Genomic DNA, 13,750 nt, shown 5'->3' with positions numbered 1-13,750 from the left:
CCGCATAGCACAGGGAGATCAGCTCGGTGCTTTGTGTCCCCCTAGAGGGGTGGGATAGGGAGGGTGAGATGGAGATGCAAGAGGGAAGAGATATGGGGATATATGTATATGTATAGGTGATTCACTTTGTTATAAAGCAGAAACTAACACACCATCGTAAAACAATTATATTGTAATAAATATGTTAAAAAAGAATAAAAGATGCTCAAAATCACTAATGATTATGGAAAGGCAAATCAAAACCACGATGAAATATGACCTCACAGCCACTAGAATGGCTACTACTACTAAAACAATAATAACAGAACCACAACAACAGTGGAAAATAACCAGTGTTGGTCACTATGTGGAGAAATTCGAATTCTTTTGCACTATTATTGAGAATGTAGAATGTTACAGCCACTGTGGAAAAAAAATACGGTAGTTCCTCAAAACAGTAAAATAAAATTATCATATGATCCAGAGGTTCCACCTCTGGGTATACACACAAAACAACTGAAAGCAGGGTCTCAAAGAAATACCTGTACACCCATGTCATAGCAGCATTATTCACAATAGCTGAAATGTAGAAGCAGCCCAAGTGTCAATTGACAAATGAATGGATAAAAATGTGGTACTTATAATGGAATATTATTCAATCTTAAATAGAAAAAATTCTTAGATGTTACAACATGGATGAACTTTTATGACCTTTTGCTAACTAAAATAATCCAGTCACAAAAGGACAAATACTGTATAATTCCGCTTTTATGAGATACCCATAGTAATCATACCCATAGGAATTCTAGAGACAGAAAGTAGAATGGTGATTTCCAAGAGCTGGGAGGAAGGGAGAATTGGGAGTCATTGTTTAATAGATATAGTGTTTCAGTTGAAGCATATGAAAAGATTCTGCAAGTGGATGGTCATGATGGTTACGCAATAATATAAATATGCTTAATGTACAGTTAAGATGGTTAAAATGGTATGTTCTGTGTTATATATATTTACCATCAAAATAATACAAGAGAAATATAGATAAATGAGGGATATAAATTTTCAGATTAAAAAGCCACAAACTGAATTGAAAGAAAATCTACACAAGCAAACAAAAAAATATCTGAGTCAAATCACTGTGAAACTGCAGAACACCTAGTACAAATATAAAATGCTGAAAGTTTCTAGTCAGAAGAGAAAAACAACGAACAGATGTTCACACACATCAGACTGAGAACTGAATGGCAATGGACTTCTCAAAGGTACTAGAAGACAATAAAATAATTCTGAGAAAATTCTGAAGGTTCTACACAGTTAAATCATCAATCAAACGTAAATGTAGCATAAAGACATGTTTAGACTTTCAAGGTTTTAAAAAATTTACCTCCTATATATAATTTCTCAGTAAACTAATGGAAGAAAGCACTGCATTAACATAAGAAAATAAACCAAGAAAGAACAAGATATAGAATCCTGCAAACAAGGGTCACAACACAGCATAGAAACAAATGAATTCTCGGGATCACAACTGAAGTGATGTACCAAGATGACAGCTGTTAAGAACAAGTTTAGAAAGCAAGCAATCCTGATTAAATCAGCAAATTAAGGGTTCAAGCAGAAGTATCATTATATATATATATATATATATATATATATATATATATAGGTGTGCTTGGTGATAGTGGAGGTTTGACTCTTATGAGGTTTCCAAACAAGTTTAAAAAAAATAGTATAAGAAAGCAAACATAGCCTAATATATTGTGTGATTCAGCTGTGAGTAGTATTTATATAGCCATAATAATAAAAATAATAAAAATTAATTAACCCCCAAATAGTGATAATATAATTCTATTGGGAGAAAAGAGGAAGGGACATGTTAAGAGTGTGTATTAGGGAGGACTTATAAGATAATTAAACCTTTATCTTTCACAGTAGAAATTGTATATAATATCTAAAATTGAAAAAGAAATTTTAGCAGAGTAAGCATATTACTTGGAAATATAAAAGTAAATAACAGAAGAGTCATTAATAATTATTAAATAATTATTGTCTTGGGGTAGCAAGAAGAGTGAGTGGGCAGGTATGGAGCATGGAACTATTATTTTTCCTTCATTTCATTTTGGTTTATAAACCTAGGAGTTCAATAACTGGGTTAAAATAAAATTACTTTTAAATAAAAGAATGCAGAGCTTTAGGAAATATATAAAGTACATGAACCTCATAAAGAAGTGAGGAAATAACAAAGACTGACAAATGAGGATCTGGTAGAGTTCGACCAGTTCACATACACAGAAGAAAAAAAAATCAATGAGGATAAAGATACTACCATGAATTTTTAAAAATGAAAAAAAATCAAATATTTCAGAATTAAAAGGATGGAGGGAGGGGAAAATGCTGTTTAAAGATTATAAAATTCCAGTTTTACAAGATGGAAAAGTCCTAGAGATCTGCTATACAACACTGTGCCTATAGCTAACAATACTGTATTGTGCACTTAAAAATCTGTTAAGAGGGTAGGGCTCATACTAAGTGTTCTTATCAAAATAATATTTAAAAGGTTTAAGAGAAACCTTGAGAAAAGTTATAAGACCTTCAAATTATTTTACAAAACTGTTTTTATGATTCTTCTGTGAAAGAGGTAAAGAAAAGAATGTCATCTGATCATAACACATTTTATCAGAAAAAATTCTGCAAAAACAAAATAAAAACAGGTACCCATATGATGACCAAAATTTTATTAACAATAAAATGTATTTTTGTGTACAAAAAATAATTATCTTCAAAGACTGAAGGACATTTAATATCATTTTAACTGAAATAATTTATATTAATTAATCTGATACTTGACAGATTTACTGAAGGAGGTAACATACTGGCACAGCCATATGGTAACAAAACTATCAGTTCAATATGGTTCTTGCTAATATTTATTTCTCCTAATTCCCAATTTCTATTCAAAATCAGGTCCTTCATGTCCATGAAACAACTTTCTGCATATATATATTTATAAACTATTGAAAGAGATATGAATATTTTATCTAGAAGTCTCAACATGTATTTCATGGAGTCATATTTATAGTTCAAAATTAACATGCCCAACGTCTAACAAATTTAATTACACTTCATCAAAGTATATTCCTTAAATATAATTTTAAAATTCATATAACTAACCTTCTTGAATGAGATGTCTTGGTTTTCCTGTTTTTAATTCATATAAAATAGAAGAAACATGTTTTCTCTGTTCACTAGAATATTTTAAATCAACAGAAGAATGTATATTCTGTAGAAACAAAATAAAAGCAATGACAACAATGATAATATCTCGTATATGTTTTAGAGTTCTCAAAGAACACTCACATGTATTATAATACATTATCATAAGTCATTTTTATTTAAAAAACAACAGCAAAAATCTGTGAGGTAGGCAGAGTTAAGAAAAGATGAAAAGAGTTCCATTATGTATGATTCTGATAAATTATCTTTCTATTAAGAGTTAATGATGGGCTTCCCTTGTGGCGCAGTGGTTGAGAGTCTGCCTGCCGATGCAGGGGACACGGGTTCGTGCCCTGGTCCGGGAAGATCCCACGTGCCGTGGAGCGGCTGGGCCCGTGAGCCATGGCCTCTGAGCCTGCGTGTCCGGAGCCTGTGCCCCACAACGGGAGAGGCCACAACAGTGAGAGGCCCGTGTACCACAAAAAAAAAAAAAAAAAAAAAAAAAAAAGAGTTAATGATATACTTTGGACAATGCTCTAAGGGAAATTGAGGGGAAGCGGACCTGTCAGGAGGGTGCCATGACAAAAGGAATCAGAGGGGAGGAGAAATAAGGAATAAACAAAGAGAAGCAAGATAATGTTGCCCAGGAAGCCTGATGAAAGATTCAGAGTAAGAAAGGAGGGACAAAATTATTTCACAGAACACTAAAGGATAGTAAAATAGGTAGAAATAAATGGGGCCAGAATTATCACAGGACTTAAAAGTACAAATGGATCAGATATGTGTGGAAAGGATAATAAGTAGAATATTGATAAGGAGCTTTGTGTAAAGCAGAGGCACTGTCAGATGTAAACTATACAATGTCTGTAAACTGGATGGGGATGTTTTAATAATTGATACTGTGTTATCTCTCTTTCTCTTCATAGACCATTCAGGATTGGTACAGAGGAACCAGGTCAATCAGGAATCCAGGCTCTTTCAAAATGTATCATCTCTATCTTACTGCATCATCTACATGGTTTCCAGCCTCAAGATTTACTCATGAGTCAAAATAGCTACTAGAGCATCAAACACTATGTCTATATTTCAGTCAGCAAGATGGAGGAAAGGATAAAATGACAAAAGGCCACAGGCCATGTGTCTTAAGGAACTTTCCCAGAGGCCCTTCCAATAATTTCTGTTCATAACTCACTGACCTCCCACAACTAAAAAGGAGAGGGTAAGAAATGCAGCCTTTTAGCTAGGTACTTTACTTCCTGGAGTAAAATGGTGGGTCTGTTACCAAGAAAGAAGAGAAGGACAGATATCTGTAGGCAACTAACAGTCTGCTACAGGAAATAAAAAAAAATCGTGGGAAGGGATATATGTTTGTATTTGGAAAAACTTCCCCAGGATATTATGCTTTCCTTGATGAGAACCACTGGTCTAAATTCTGAAGATTCACAAATATATGTCCTCAGATAGATCTCTTTTCTGAGATGCTTGGTTCTGTATATTTGTTTATGGAATACTTGTACAGTGCTTATCATTTGCCATTACTTTAAGCTCTTTATAGATATTAATTTATGTAATACTCATAACCACCATAAGCTGTGTTCTTTCACCCTGGAAAATGTCACAGACACAACATACTCAAGAGATTTGAAGTCATATCTTTCCTCTAAACCCATTAATACTTATTTCTAGGTGTGGTGAATAGCATTACCTTCATCCAAGGGGAGAAAAAGTCACATAAATTCTCTAACATGTGATAGCTGATAGAATTTTTAAACAGATAATTTTTTTCACATTTCCCCTGCCTTGACTGTCCACTTATCCAAACCTCCTTTACTCTACAATTTAGAAGAAACACTTGGATATGTGTCCTAGTCTCCTGTACTTACAATTTTATGCCCAAATTCCTATACCATATAATACAGATATATTTAATTAAATATCCTTGAGCTTATTTTTATCTTTAAAATTTTATATGTAATGTCCTCTAACTGATTTTTTGAAAACATAGTCTCTATGCAGTGACTCATTGTGCAAGAATTTTTTTAATGCTCATGATAGGTACTAGGTATTATCTCATCCTGGAATGAATCTGTTTTTATTCTTCTCTAAAAAATCTTTCACTATAACTCTTATACAACACTATTTTCAGTCTTTACATGACAAAAATATTACTTTTTGCTAGAAACACAAATAAATAGCTACTTTTGAGTTAACCTATTCTCTTTATATTTAGAAATTTTTAAGGTTGTCAAGAATAAATATAATAATATACTATCAAAACATGACAATATTTTAAATAATGCTGTTTCTATTTTCATTTGGGCTCAAATCTTACTATTACAATATGACAAAAACGTAGAACACTGTTTTGCAATCAAATCAGCAAACAATCAGTTCTAAATGCTTTTTCAACCTCAAATTTGTCCATCAATCTTCTTCAGGCCATATCATCATTCTTATACCTTCTTACTTCTATGAATTTTGCTCTATTTTGGTAACTACTCTGTCTTTCTCTCCTGACAATGCAATTCATCATATGATAAAAATCACCTCAAATTCTACTTCAGTCATAGAAATGGACCCTTTCTGTGCTCTAGATCTCACACTTATATTCTCCTCATGAGAAAATAATGAAAGTGGAATGAAAGGATATGTTCAACAATTCTGTTTCCACTAGTACTTATTTCTTTACACCCCCAAAAGAATAAGGAAAAAATTTTGAAGGTATATATCTATCTGTCAGATCTGAGTATCCAGACCCTATCACAAATAAACTTAATTTGCAGAATCATGAAATTTAAAAGCCTCCAAGTCAAATCAATAGCTAGCTAGTTCCTTTTAGAAATATATTTTCTTTAGTTTGTCCACTTAGCCTTTTTTATATACTATCCACATATCATTGTTTGTCATCATTTAAAATAATTTTCCCTTCCTTGGCTTTTATAAAAGAAGAACCATGACAAAGGGTGCATATGTGATAGTGAAACAAATCTACAGAAAAATGATCAGAGTGTCTAAAGCCCTAAATGAACTGAGGCTTACACAAGCTGCCAACATAAAGAAAATGGGATGTTTGTTTTATGTACTGTAAGAAAAAAAAGAAAGGATGTGCCCATTTATTGATTGATCTTCAAAATGACATAGAAAACAAGTTATGACAACATTGGAGAAAATCTAATATCCTGTTTTCAATAACAGAAAGGATATTCTATTAATTAAAGTGCCTTAAATTAACACTGGTCTTCAATAATTTAGGAGAACATTTAAAGGATTTTTGGTAGCATTTAGAAAAGAAATAATCACCAAGGAGCAATATATATTGAAAATAAACTAATTACATCAGATATAATTTTATTTTTAACAGGGTCAGAATTAATTCAGGTCCAAATATCCTTGATATGATAAACCTGCATTTCAGCAACATGTTTGATAAACACTTTCACCACTTATGGAAAGACAGTATGATTAGGTGGAGATCAAAGATGCTGAGTTATCACATGGAAAAGAGTAAGGATTAACAAAAATGATGCCAACCTGAAAGGAAATCTCTAAAATGTCTTGATATGTGGACATGTTCTTAGCCCTGTGCTGATCAATAGTTATATGAATGATGTGAATAAAAATATAAAGAAAATGCTTATCAAATTTTCAAAGGGGGTGGTAAAAGAACAAAATCAGTTAATACTGGACAAATTTTAAACATTAACAATAGACTGGAGCAATGGGTCAAACTGAACAGATGAATGTTAATAGAAATAAATATTGCAGCTGGGCAAAATGAGTTTAATCACTACAATAATATGATTTAAAAACATGAATGATAAAAAATATTTTAGTTAAGAGTAAATTAAAAGTCCTTTGTGTGATGACTTTATGCTGTATAAGCATTCCATCTAGAATCTTACCATATTCATTTCTGAACCATAGCTGAGGTACTGTTTCAAGTCAGGGCAACATATTTTCAGATGATTATAGATAACCTGGAACATGAAAAGAAAGGAGCCTACCTACTGAATTATTTTTAAAGTAAGCCCTATGTAAATAAGCCATGTATAAATCTAGTGTAGAGAAGAGATAACAAAGAGATCCAGGCTTCTCACATCCTTCAACTGCCATCTTCCTCATCTTGTAAAATGATACCATTCTCTTATTCAAACCATAAAAATTTAGGATTTCATCTCTATTTAATCATTTTTCTGAAACACTTTATCTAAGTCATCAGCAAATCTTGGCAATTCTACCTCCTGAATCTATTTCAAATCTGTTCACTTCTCTCTGTTTTCACTTTACTTCTCTACTGTAAGCTATAATCATCCCTTCCAAACAGAAATAGCTTCCTATTGGTCTCTGCCTTAACCCTAGCTGTTACAAGATATATTTATATTTGTCAAAAGGTAAATACGACCATGTTTCTCTTTAGCTTTAAAATCCCATAATGGCTGTCCAAGGTGCTCAGTCCTTACAATGAGGTACAAAACCCCAGCAAAATATAGCCCTTGACTACTCAATCAAACACATCTTGTGCTACTCAACTTTGTTCACTACACTCCTGCCATACTGGATTTCATTCAGTCCCTTGAACCCAACTCAACTAAAACAAGTTACTGCACACCTCAGATCCTTGTGTAAGCTCTTCCCTCTGCCTAGAACACTCTCCTTCCTATACTTTGCATGGCTAGCTTCCCAACCTTTAGGCCTTAATTGTAAACAGTATCTTCTCAGATAAAAACATTCTGTGACAATCCTATGAGAAGTGGGCATCCTCCTATTATTCCCTATTTCAGCACCTTATATATTTAATTCATAACATTTATCACAATTTTATTTGTTTACTAGGGTTACATCTTGGGTTTGTTTGTTTGTTTTTCCTTAGAATCTAGACCACAAGGGGCTAAGGACTTTGCTTATCTTGTTTACTCAAAGCCAGGAATGGCCCCTGGCACTCAGCAGATACTCAATAATTATTTGTTACACGTTGAATGAATAGTACTGAAGAGAAGTGCTAGAAGGAATGACTGAAGGTTTAGGAACTTCAGCTAACATAAAATAATACAATATAAACTTCATTTTTTGGAAAGCATCTAACAACTAGACATAATTTTAAAATAAATTCCTAGTTTATATTTTCTAAAGGACTCTACCCCAAGTAACACTTTTTAATATTCTATTCTTTCATTCCTGATATTTTTCATACTCTATGGTTACTCCAAAGCATTTCACTGAGCAACCCTTTACAATTATCCTATCCACTTCTTCTAAGCTCTTTATCATGTACATCAACACAGATTCTCTAAATTTTCTGAAGCATCTTTTACTTTATCATTTCTCAATACCCACAAAAAACATAATAATTATATGAATAATTATGTATTTATTCAGGTACATGTCTCTATCTACCTACATCACAATGACAATGAAAGAACTCTTCTTTGATGGTACTGAGTGGAGAAGCTAAGAAAAAATCATCTATAAAAGGTATGGAAATAGGGAGAGATAATCCGTATATGATTAAATATCATTCAATCATAGTGAGAAAAAAATTTCTCAGAGTACTACTGAAAATTGGAATAGATTAAGGATCTATGGAGTTTCCTGTAATTGACAAACCAAACACGTACATGGTTGTAAAATATCAGATGGATGACTGGACTAGATATTTAATTTTCCAAAGAGAAATGATAATTTATCATTTAATACTAAGGAGTGGTGACAGTGGTAACAATTTCCTCAAACTCCTTTCTAGACCAAGGGTAAATAATTTATGTCAAATTTTCTGTCTTTGAAAATCAAGATTCCTTTTCAACCCTTAGTGGTTTGAGTTTCTAAACTTAGGCTAGTTAGTGTTCTGAATATTGTTTGGTTTTGTTTTCACATTATATATTATGCAAATCAGAGTCCTTTGACTTTAAAGGAAATTATGTCTTTGATCAAAGCATATTGTTAACAGAGACTCATTGTTATCTGTTTATCCCTGTACTATCTATACTATCCTATACCCGAGCAAGCATTCATTTTGTCTATATTATATATTATTCATTGTAAATAGTCTCCATTTCAAGGATGATTTCAAAAACCTCTTTAGAATCACAGCCAAGACATTAGCCCCTTGGTATCCTACCCCATTTGTTGTTTTTGTTGTTTCTGTTGCCTTTCCTCTTCTCAGCCAAGACATCATCTTTAAAAGTGCTAATCCAGATCTATGGTCTTCTATATAATACTCAAAGAGATAACTTTAGGAGTATGCTAAAACCAAAACTAAAAAAAGTTGTTCTTTTATGTCTGAATGAAAACCTGTTAGCTCTAGTGTTTGACTACCCACCCTCTCATTAACTTAGCAAGCAAAGCCTTCACCAGAGGGGAGGCTAATGTATAGTGATCCATGTATTGCAAGGTCCACTTGATCTCTGCTTTAAAGAATAAGTGCTAGTTAACAGGAAAAAACATGGAGTAAGGGGCATGATTTAAGATAAAAATTTTATGAGGAAAACGTTACTTTTTAAGATAGTCCCCTTTAAGCAACTGGCAGGTTTAACTGATATTTGAAAAATTGCTACTACCTTGTATTTGATCCCAATCTTACTTTAACAATGAAGACTAGAAGTGAAGTAATAATACTCAATATATGGGGAGGAGAATTCACAAAGGATGACCTGGATAAACAAATATAGGAGAAACCTAGTAGATATAGAAAGAAATGTGACATTTCTCTTCTATACAAAAAAGTGGCCACGGGAAATGAGGATGGCTGAAATTATATTTTGCTGTAATTGTCCAGTTAAAGAACATGTAGGGGAAAAAGCATTACAGGAAGATATGCTCCCTCAGTTTAAGAATGATTAAAGTCTAAGTTCTATCCTCACCAAGATTAGAGTGCCAATGAGTAAATCATTGAGGCCCACTCTTTGCTATATAACACTGGTAATACAGCAACTGCTTAGTAGTAGTGGTTGTCAAACCCAGTAAAAAAGAGATGCTGTAAACTTCCAGAGTTTAGACTAAGTTACAATTTCAAGTTTAGAGAACACAACAGTAGTTCATGAATACTAATAATTGATAGTAAGTAGGCAGAGTAATGAAAGTAAAGGGCATGAGGAAATTTCAGAGTATACAAGTTTATGTTTCTTTGAAAAATCTCTCCAGAAATGTATTTGATTACTATTTACATGACAATGCAATTCTATTCATAATCCTTTTAAAAATATATTTTTACATTGTCTAATAGACAACATATTATATAGTAATAAGTGAAAATAATTCTGTATTTTGTTTGCCTAAGGATCACATTTTAAAAAGAGTGTAACTCTACATAATTGATATAATTTTGTTCATAATTTTCAAGCACTTATTGCATTCTACCTTATATAATAGTTAAGTACGTTTTTCATCCCTAGAAGAAATTATTCTCTCTGAGGACTGGGGCCATGGTTTACTTATCTCAATATCCCTGCACCACTTTGACTGGATTCTTCAATCTCTGTTGCAGTATCAACTCACAAATAACAAAAAAGGATTGAGACATTTGATTAGTTTTTTTTTTAACAAATATGTATTGAGTGCCAGCTATATCCATGGCACCATGTTAGGCATAGGTACAAAGTTATTATTTTGTGAATATTTAAATTCTGTACTTCTCAAAATATGGCATAATTTAATGATTAATCCTCTATATAGATATAGAAAACATGAGAAGCAAGATAAAGACATTGAAAGTGAGAAAAACATAGTAGAAAGCACAGGTCGAATGCTAAACACATTCCTGATAAAATGTGCATTTTATTAAACCTCAAAGGTTAACTCAATTGATTAAAATAATATTTAGTAAATTATTTAGTAAATAAATAATTTTCAATCTAATCATTTTTAAATGAAAGGGATATAGTATGTATTAGTAATATAAGTTAACACTGCTTAAGTAATCCCCAAGTGAGACCACTCACATGCTAGTATAAAATTTAATGATGGGCAGTAAAATAGAATTTTCTAGAAAAAAAAACCCTTTTTTCCTTAGCAGTAAAATATACAGCTCAAGAGTTTATATTTCTAGGTATATTTGAACAATGTTTATATTTATGAGAAGAGGAGAAAAGAACAAAGAGACCTCCAATGTTTTATGATGTTTAGGCTGTTCTCTAACCTACACACCTTAAGCAAATCTAGCATTTTAGAAAGTTTATGGTTTAAATTGGTTTAGAATCCGAAGAGGGGATTATATTACCATAAAGAAAACATCTCAATAAATTAACATAGTAGCCATATATATAATCATGTTTCTAAAGTAAAGCATATTATAACCAACTTAAATATGCTTTATAAATACATACTTATAAACTATTAAATTGACTCAGTAACAATTACTTGGATAATATTTTCTAAAATTGAGGATTTAGCCTTCTGCAACTGGGAGTAATATACTCATTTGTGGAATTCAGAATATTTGTAAATGTTGCTTCATACAAGCTCTTATTACTAGACTAAGGACTAAAACAGCTGTTTTTAGTGCCGTATAATTATACTTCTTCCCTCCAAATGATACATATATCTCAGGAACTGCAGGGACTGTTTTGAGCAAAAAGTAGATTATATAATATATATGCATACATATGTGTGTGTGTATAAAATACGTACACACACTCAGGAGACAGACAGATAGAGATGTTCAATAAAGTGCTTTACCTGACCCTGAGTTGCCAGCCTGCAAGTTCTACAGCCTCAGTACAAATCACAGTCTGTCCAGCTTCACAATGCATCCAGCACAGCTTCCTAAACAACCTCAGCCCTACTGCTCTTATTGGAAATATTTCTGCAATGGTCCAAATGTTTATTATTTACATGAAGTCCAACATTCCTGAGGCTGGATTAAATGACTCAAAACTGTAGTTACCAAACTTTCAAATGCAAACAGGCTTATTTTCAGTTCTTAAGCTAATAAAGTAGGTATTGTCAGAATCCTTATATTTTGTTAAACAAAAACTTACATATAAAGAAATGCCTGCAATTTACTGTGAGTCTCTACAGGCTTTCTAGGTGGATATAATTCACCAAAACCCAAGCTTAGATGGAATATCTCTAAAATTACTTTACATAGATCAGAGAGAAGCAATATGATTCAATAATTAATATTTTCCACGTCATGGTACCTAAATTTGTTTTGAGAAAATTCAATACTGTCAATTTCTAGGTGAGTCATAGTACACAAATCTTTGTCACTCAAGGCTTAGACAAATTAAAATACATTGAAATAGCCACTCTCTCTACCTTGAATAAATAAAAATTCATTTTATGTAAGTGGTAAAGAATGGTCATTTTATTATCTTTTTATTTAAAAAGATGGACAGCTTGAAAAGTTTTGCATTAGCAGGCTTTGCAAAGCAAATTTTTTTAATGCTGGTACATTTCACTGGACTTAAAAATGGTAATCTTAGCTTTCTTGCACGAGGAAGTAAATAATTTCATGAACAGTTTTATGCAAGTTTCAAATCGTTAAATTATGCTGGCTTGAATGAATTATTAATTGTATTTCTCTTTTCAACTTTACACTTATCTTATGTTTACAGCTGATATCCCTAGTGTCCAATCAGAGACAGGTTTTCATCCTGTTGTCCAGGGAATGATGGGCACATTTCCTTTTGACACTGATGAGAGATGAATACATAAATCCAGCCCAGTTCAGTGAAAATTGACCCATAATTTTTTTTTACCCTGAAGAAAAATACAGTAATAAAGTTTAAAGATGGAAAAAAATACAATTAAACTCTTGAGGTGTACCATTAGTTAACGATAATCAGCAAACATTATATTTTGCCTTGAGGACAGTGAGCTCCAGATTTGCTTTTCAGTGCTCATGAATTGTAATAATCATGGCTCTCTATATGATAGCAAGAAACCTAAAAATATGAATGATAGGTTTTTCACATTTCAATGAACTCAAAACTTAAAACTATAAAGGAAAGGTATAAATTTAAAATATTCTTCTACCTCTTCTCTCCCCTAAGATTTTTCTTATGAAATGAGTGTATGCATTTCCTATAAATATTTAGTAACTGAAAATATACACAATTTCTCACATAAAGATTATACACCAATTTAAAAACATGTGGATCTTGTATAAAACTCTAATGGTGTTTCTGAACTAGCATTTTCAAAATTACATCAGCATTCCTAAGATTTGGGGAAAATAATGACTTGGCACAGTATGTCAGATCAATTACCCCTAAATCAAATATCCTACCTCTAATAGTAGCGAAAAGAAACACTGTGAACAGTTAAGGCTATCCAGCAAAAACATTTTCATTTACTTTAATATCCCATTAAGGATCCATTATTAATTTATCTATATAATTTAGTTTGTTTATATCATTGGCCTATAGCATTTACAGAATAATGAGTTTTATTCTTATCACCACAGTATGGTAATCCCTTTTCCTTCTCTATCTCTGAAAGGTGTTCTAGTGTAACAGGACGAGCAAGAAAATCTGTTTTACCTGCATAGTTCATAACTTTGTAAGATCCTTTTGAACTCTGTGTTTTACTTTTGACTTGCATCTTATTTTAATCTATCTTCTTT

The 13,750-nt window shown here is 32.2% G+C and overlaps 1 protein-coding gene across 1 annotated transcript in view; it reads right to left on the bottom strand.

Moving 5' to 3' along the window:
• Positions 1–13,750, bottom strand: part of LRRIQ3 (leucine rich repeats and IQ motif containing 3) — a 233,899-nt gene that overhangs the window by 68,205 nt on the left and 151,944 nt on the right. Inside the window, exon 6 of the mRNA XM_059055610.2 lies at positions 3,148–3,256. Coding sequence (XP_058911593.1) covers positions 3,148–3,256 — 109 coding nt within the window. The remainder of the gene's footprint in view (positions 1–3,147; positions 3,257–13,750) is intronic.

This window comes from Kogia breviceps, chromosome 1, assembly GCF_026419965.1.
Source record: "Kogia breviceps isolate mKogBre1 chromosome 1, mKogBre1 haplotype 1, whole genome shotgun sequence".
NCBI lineage: Eukaryota > Metazoa > Chordata > Mammalia > Artiodactyla > Physeteridae > Kogia > Kogia breviceps.
Note: the sequence above shows the minus strand (reverse complement) of the source record. Positions and strands in the feature narration are given on the sequence as shown.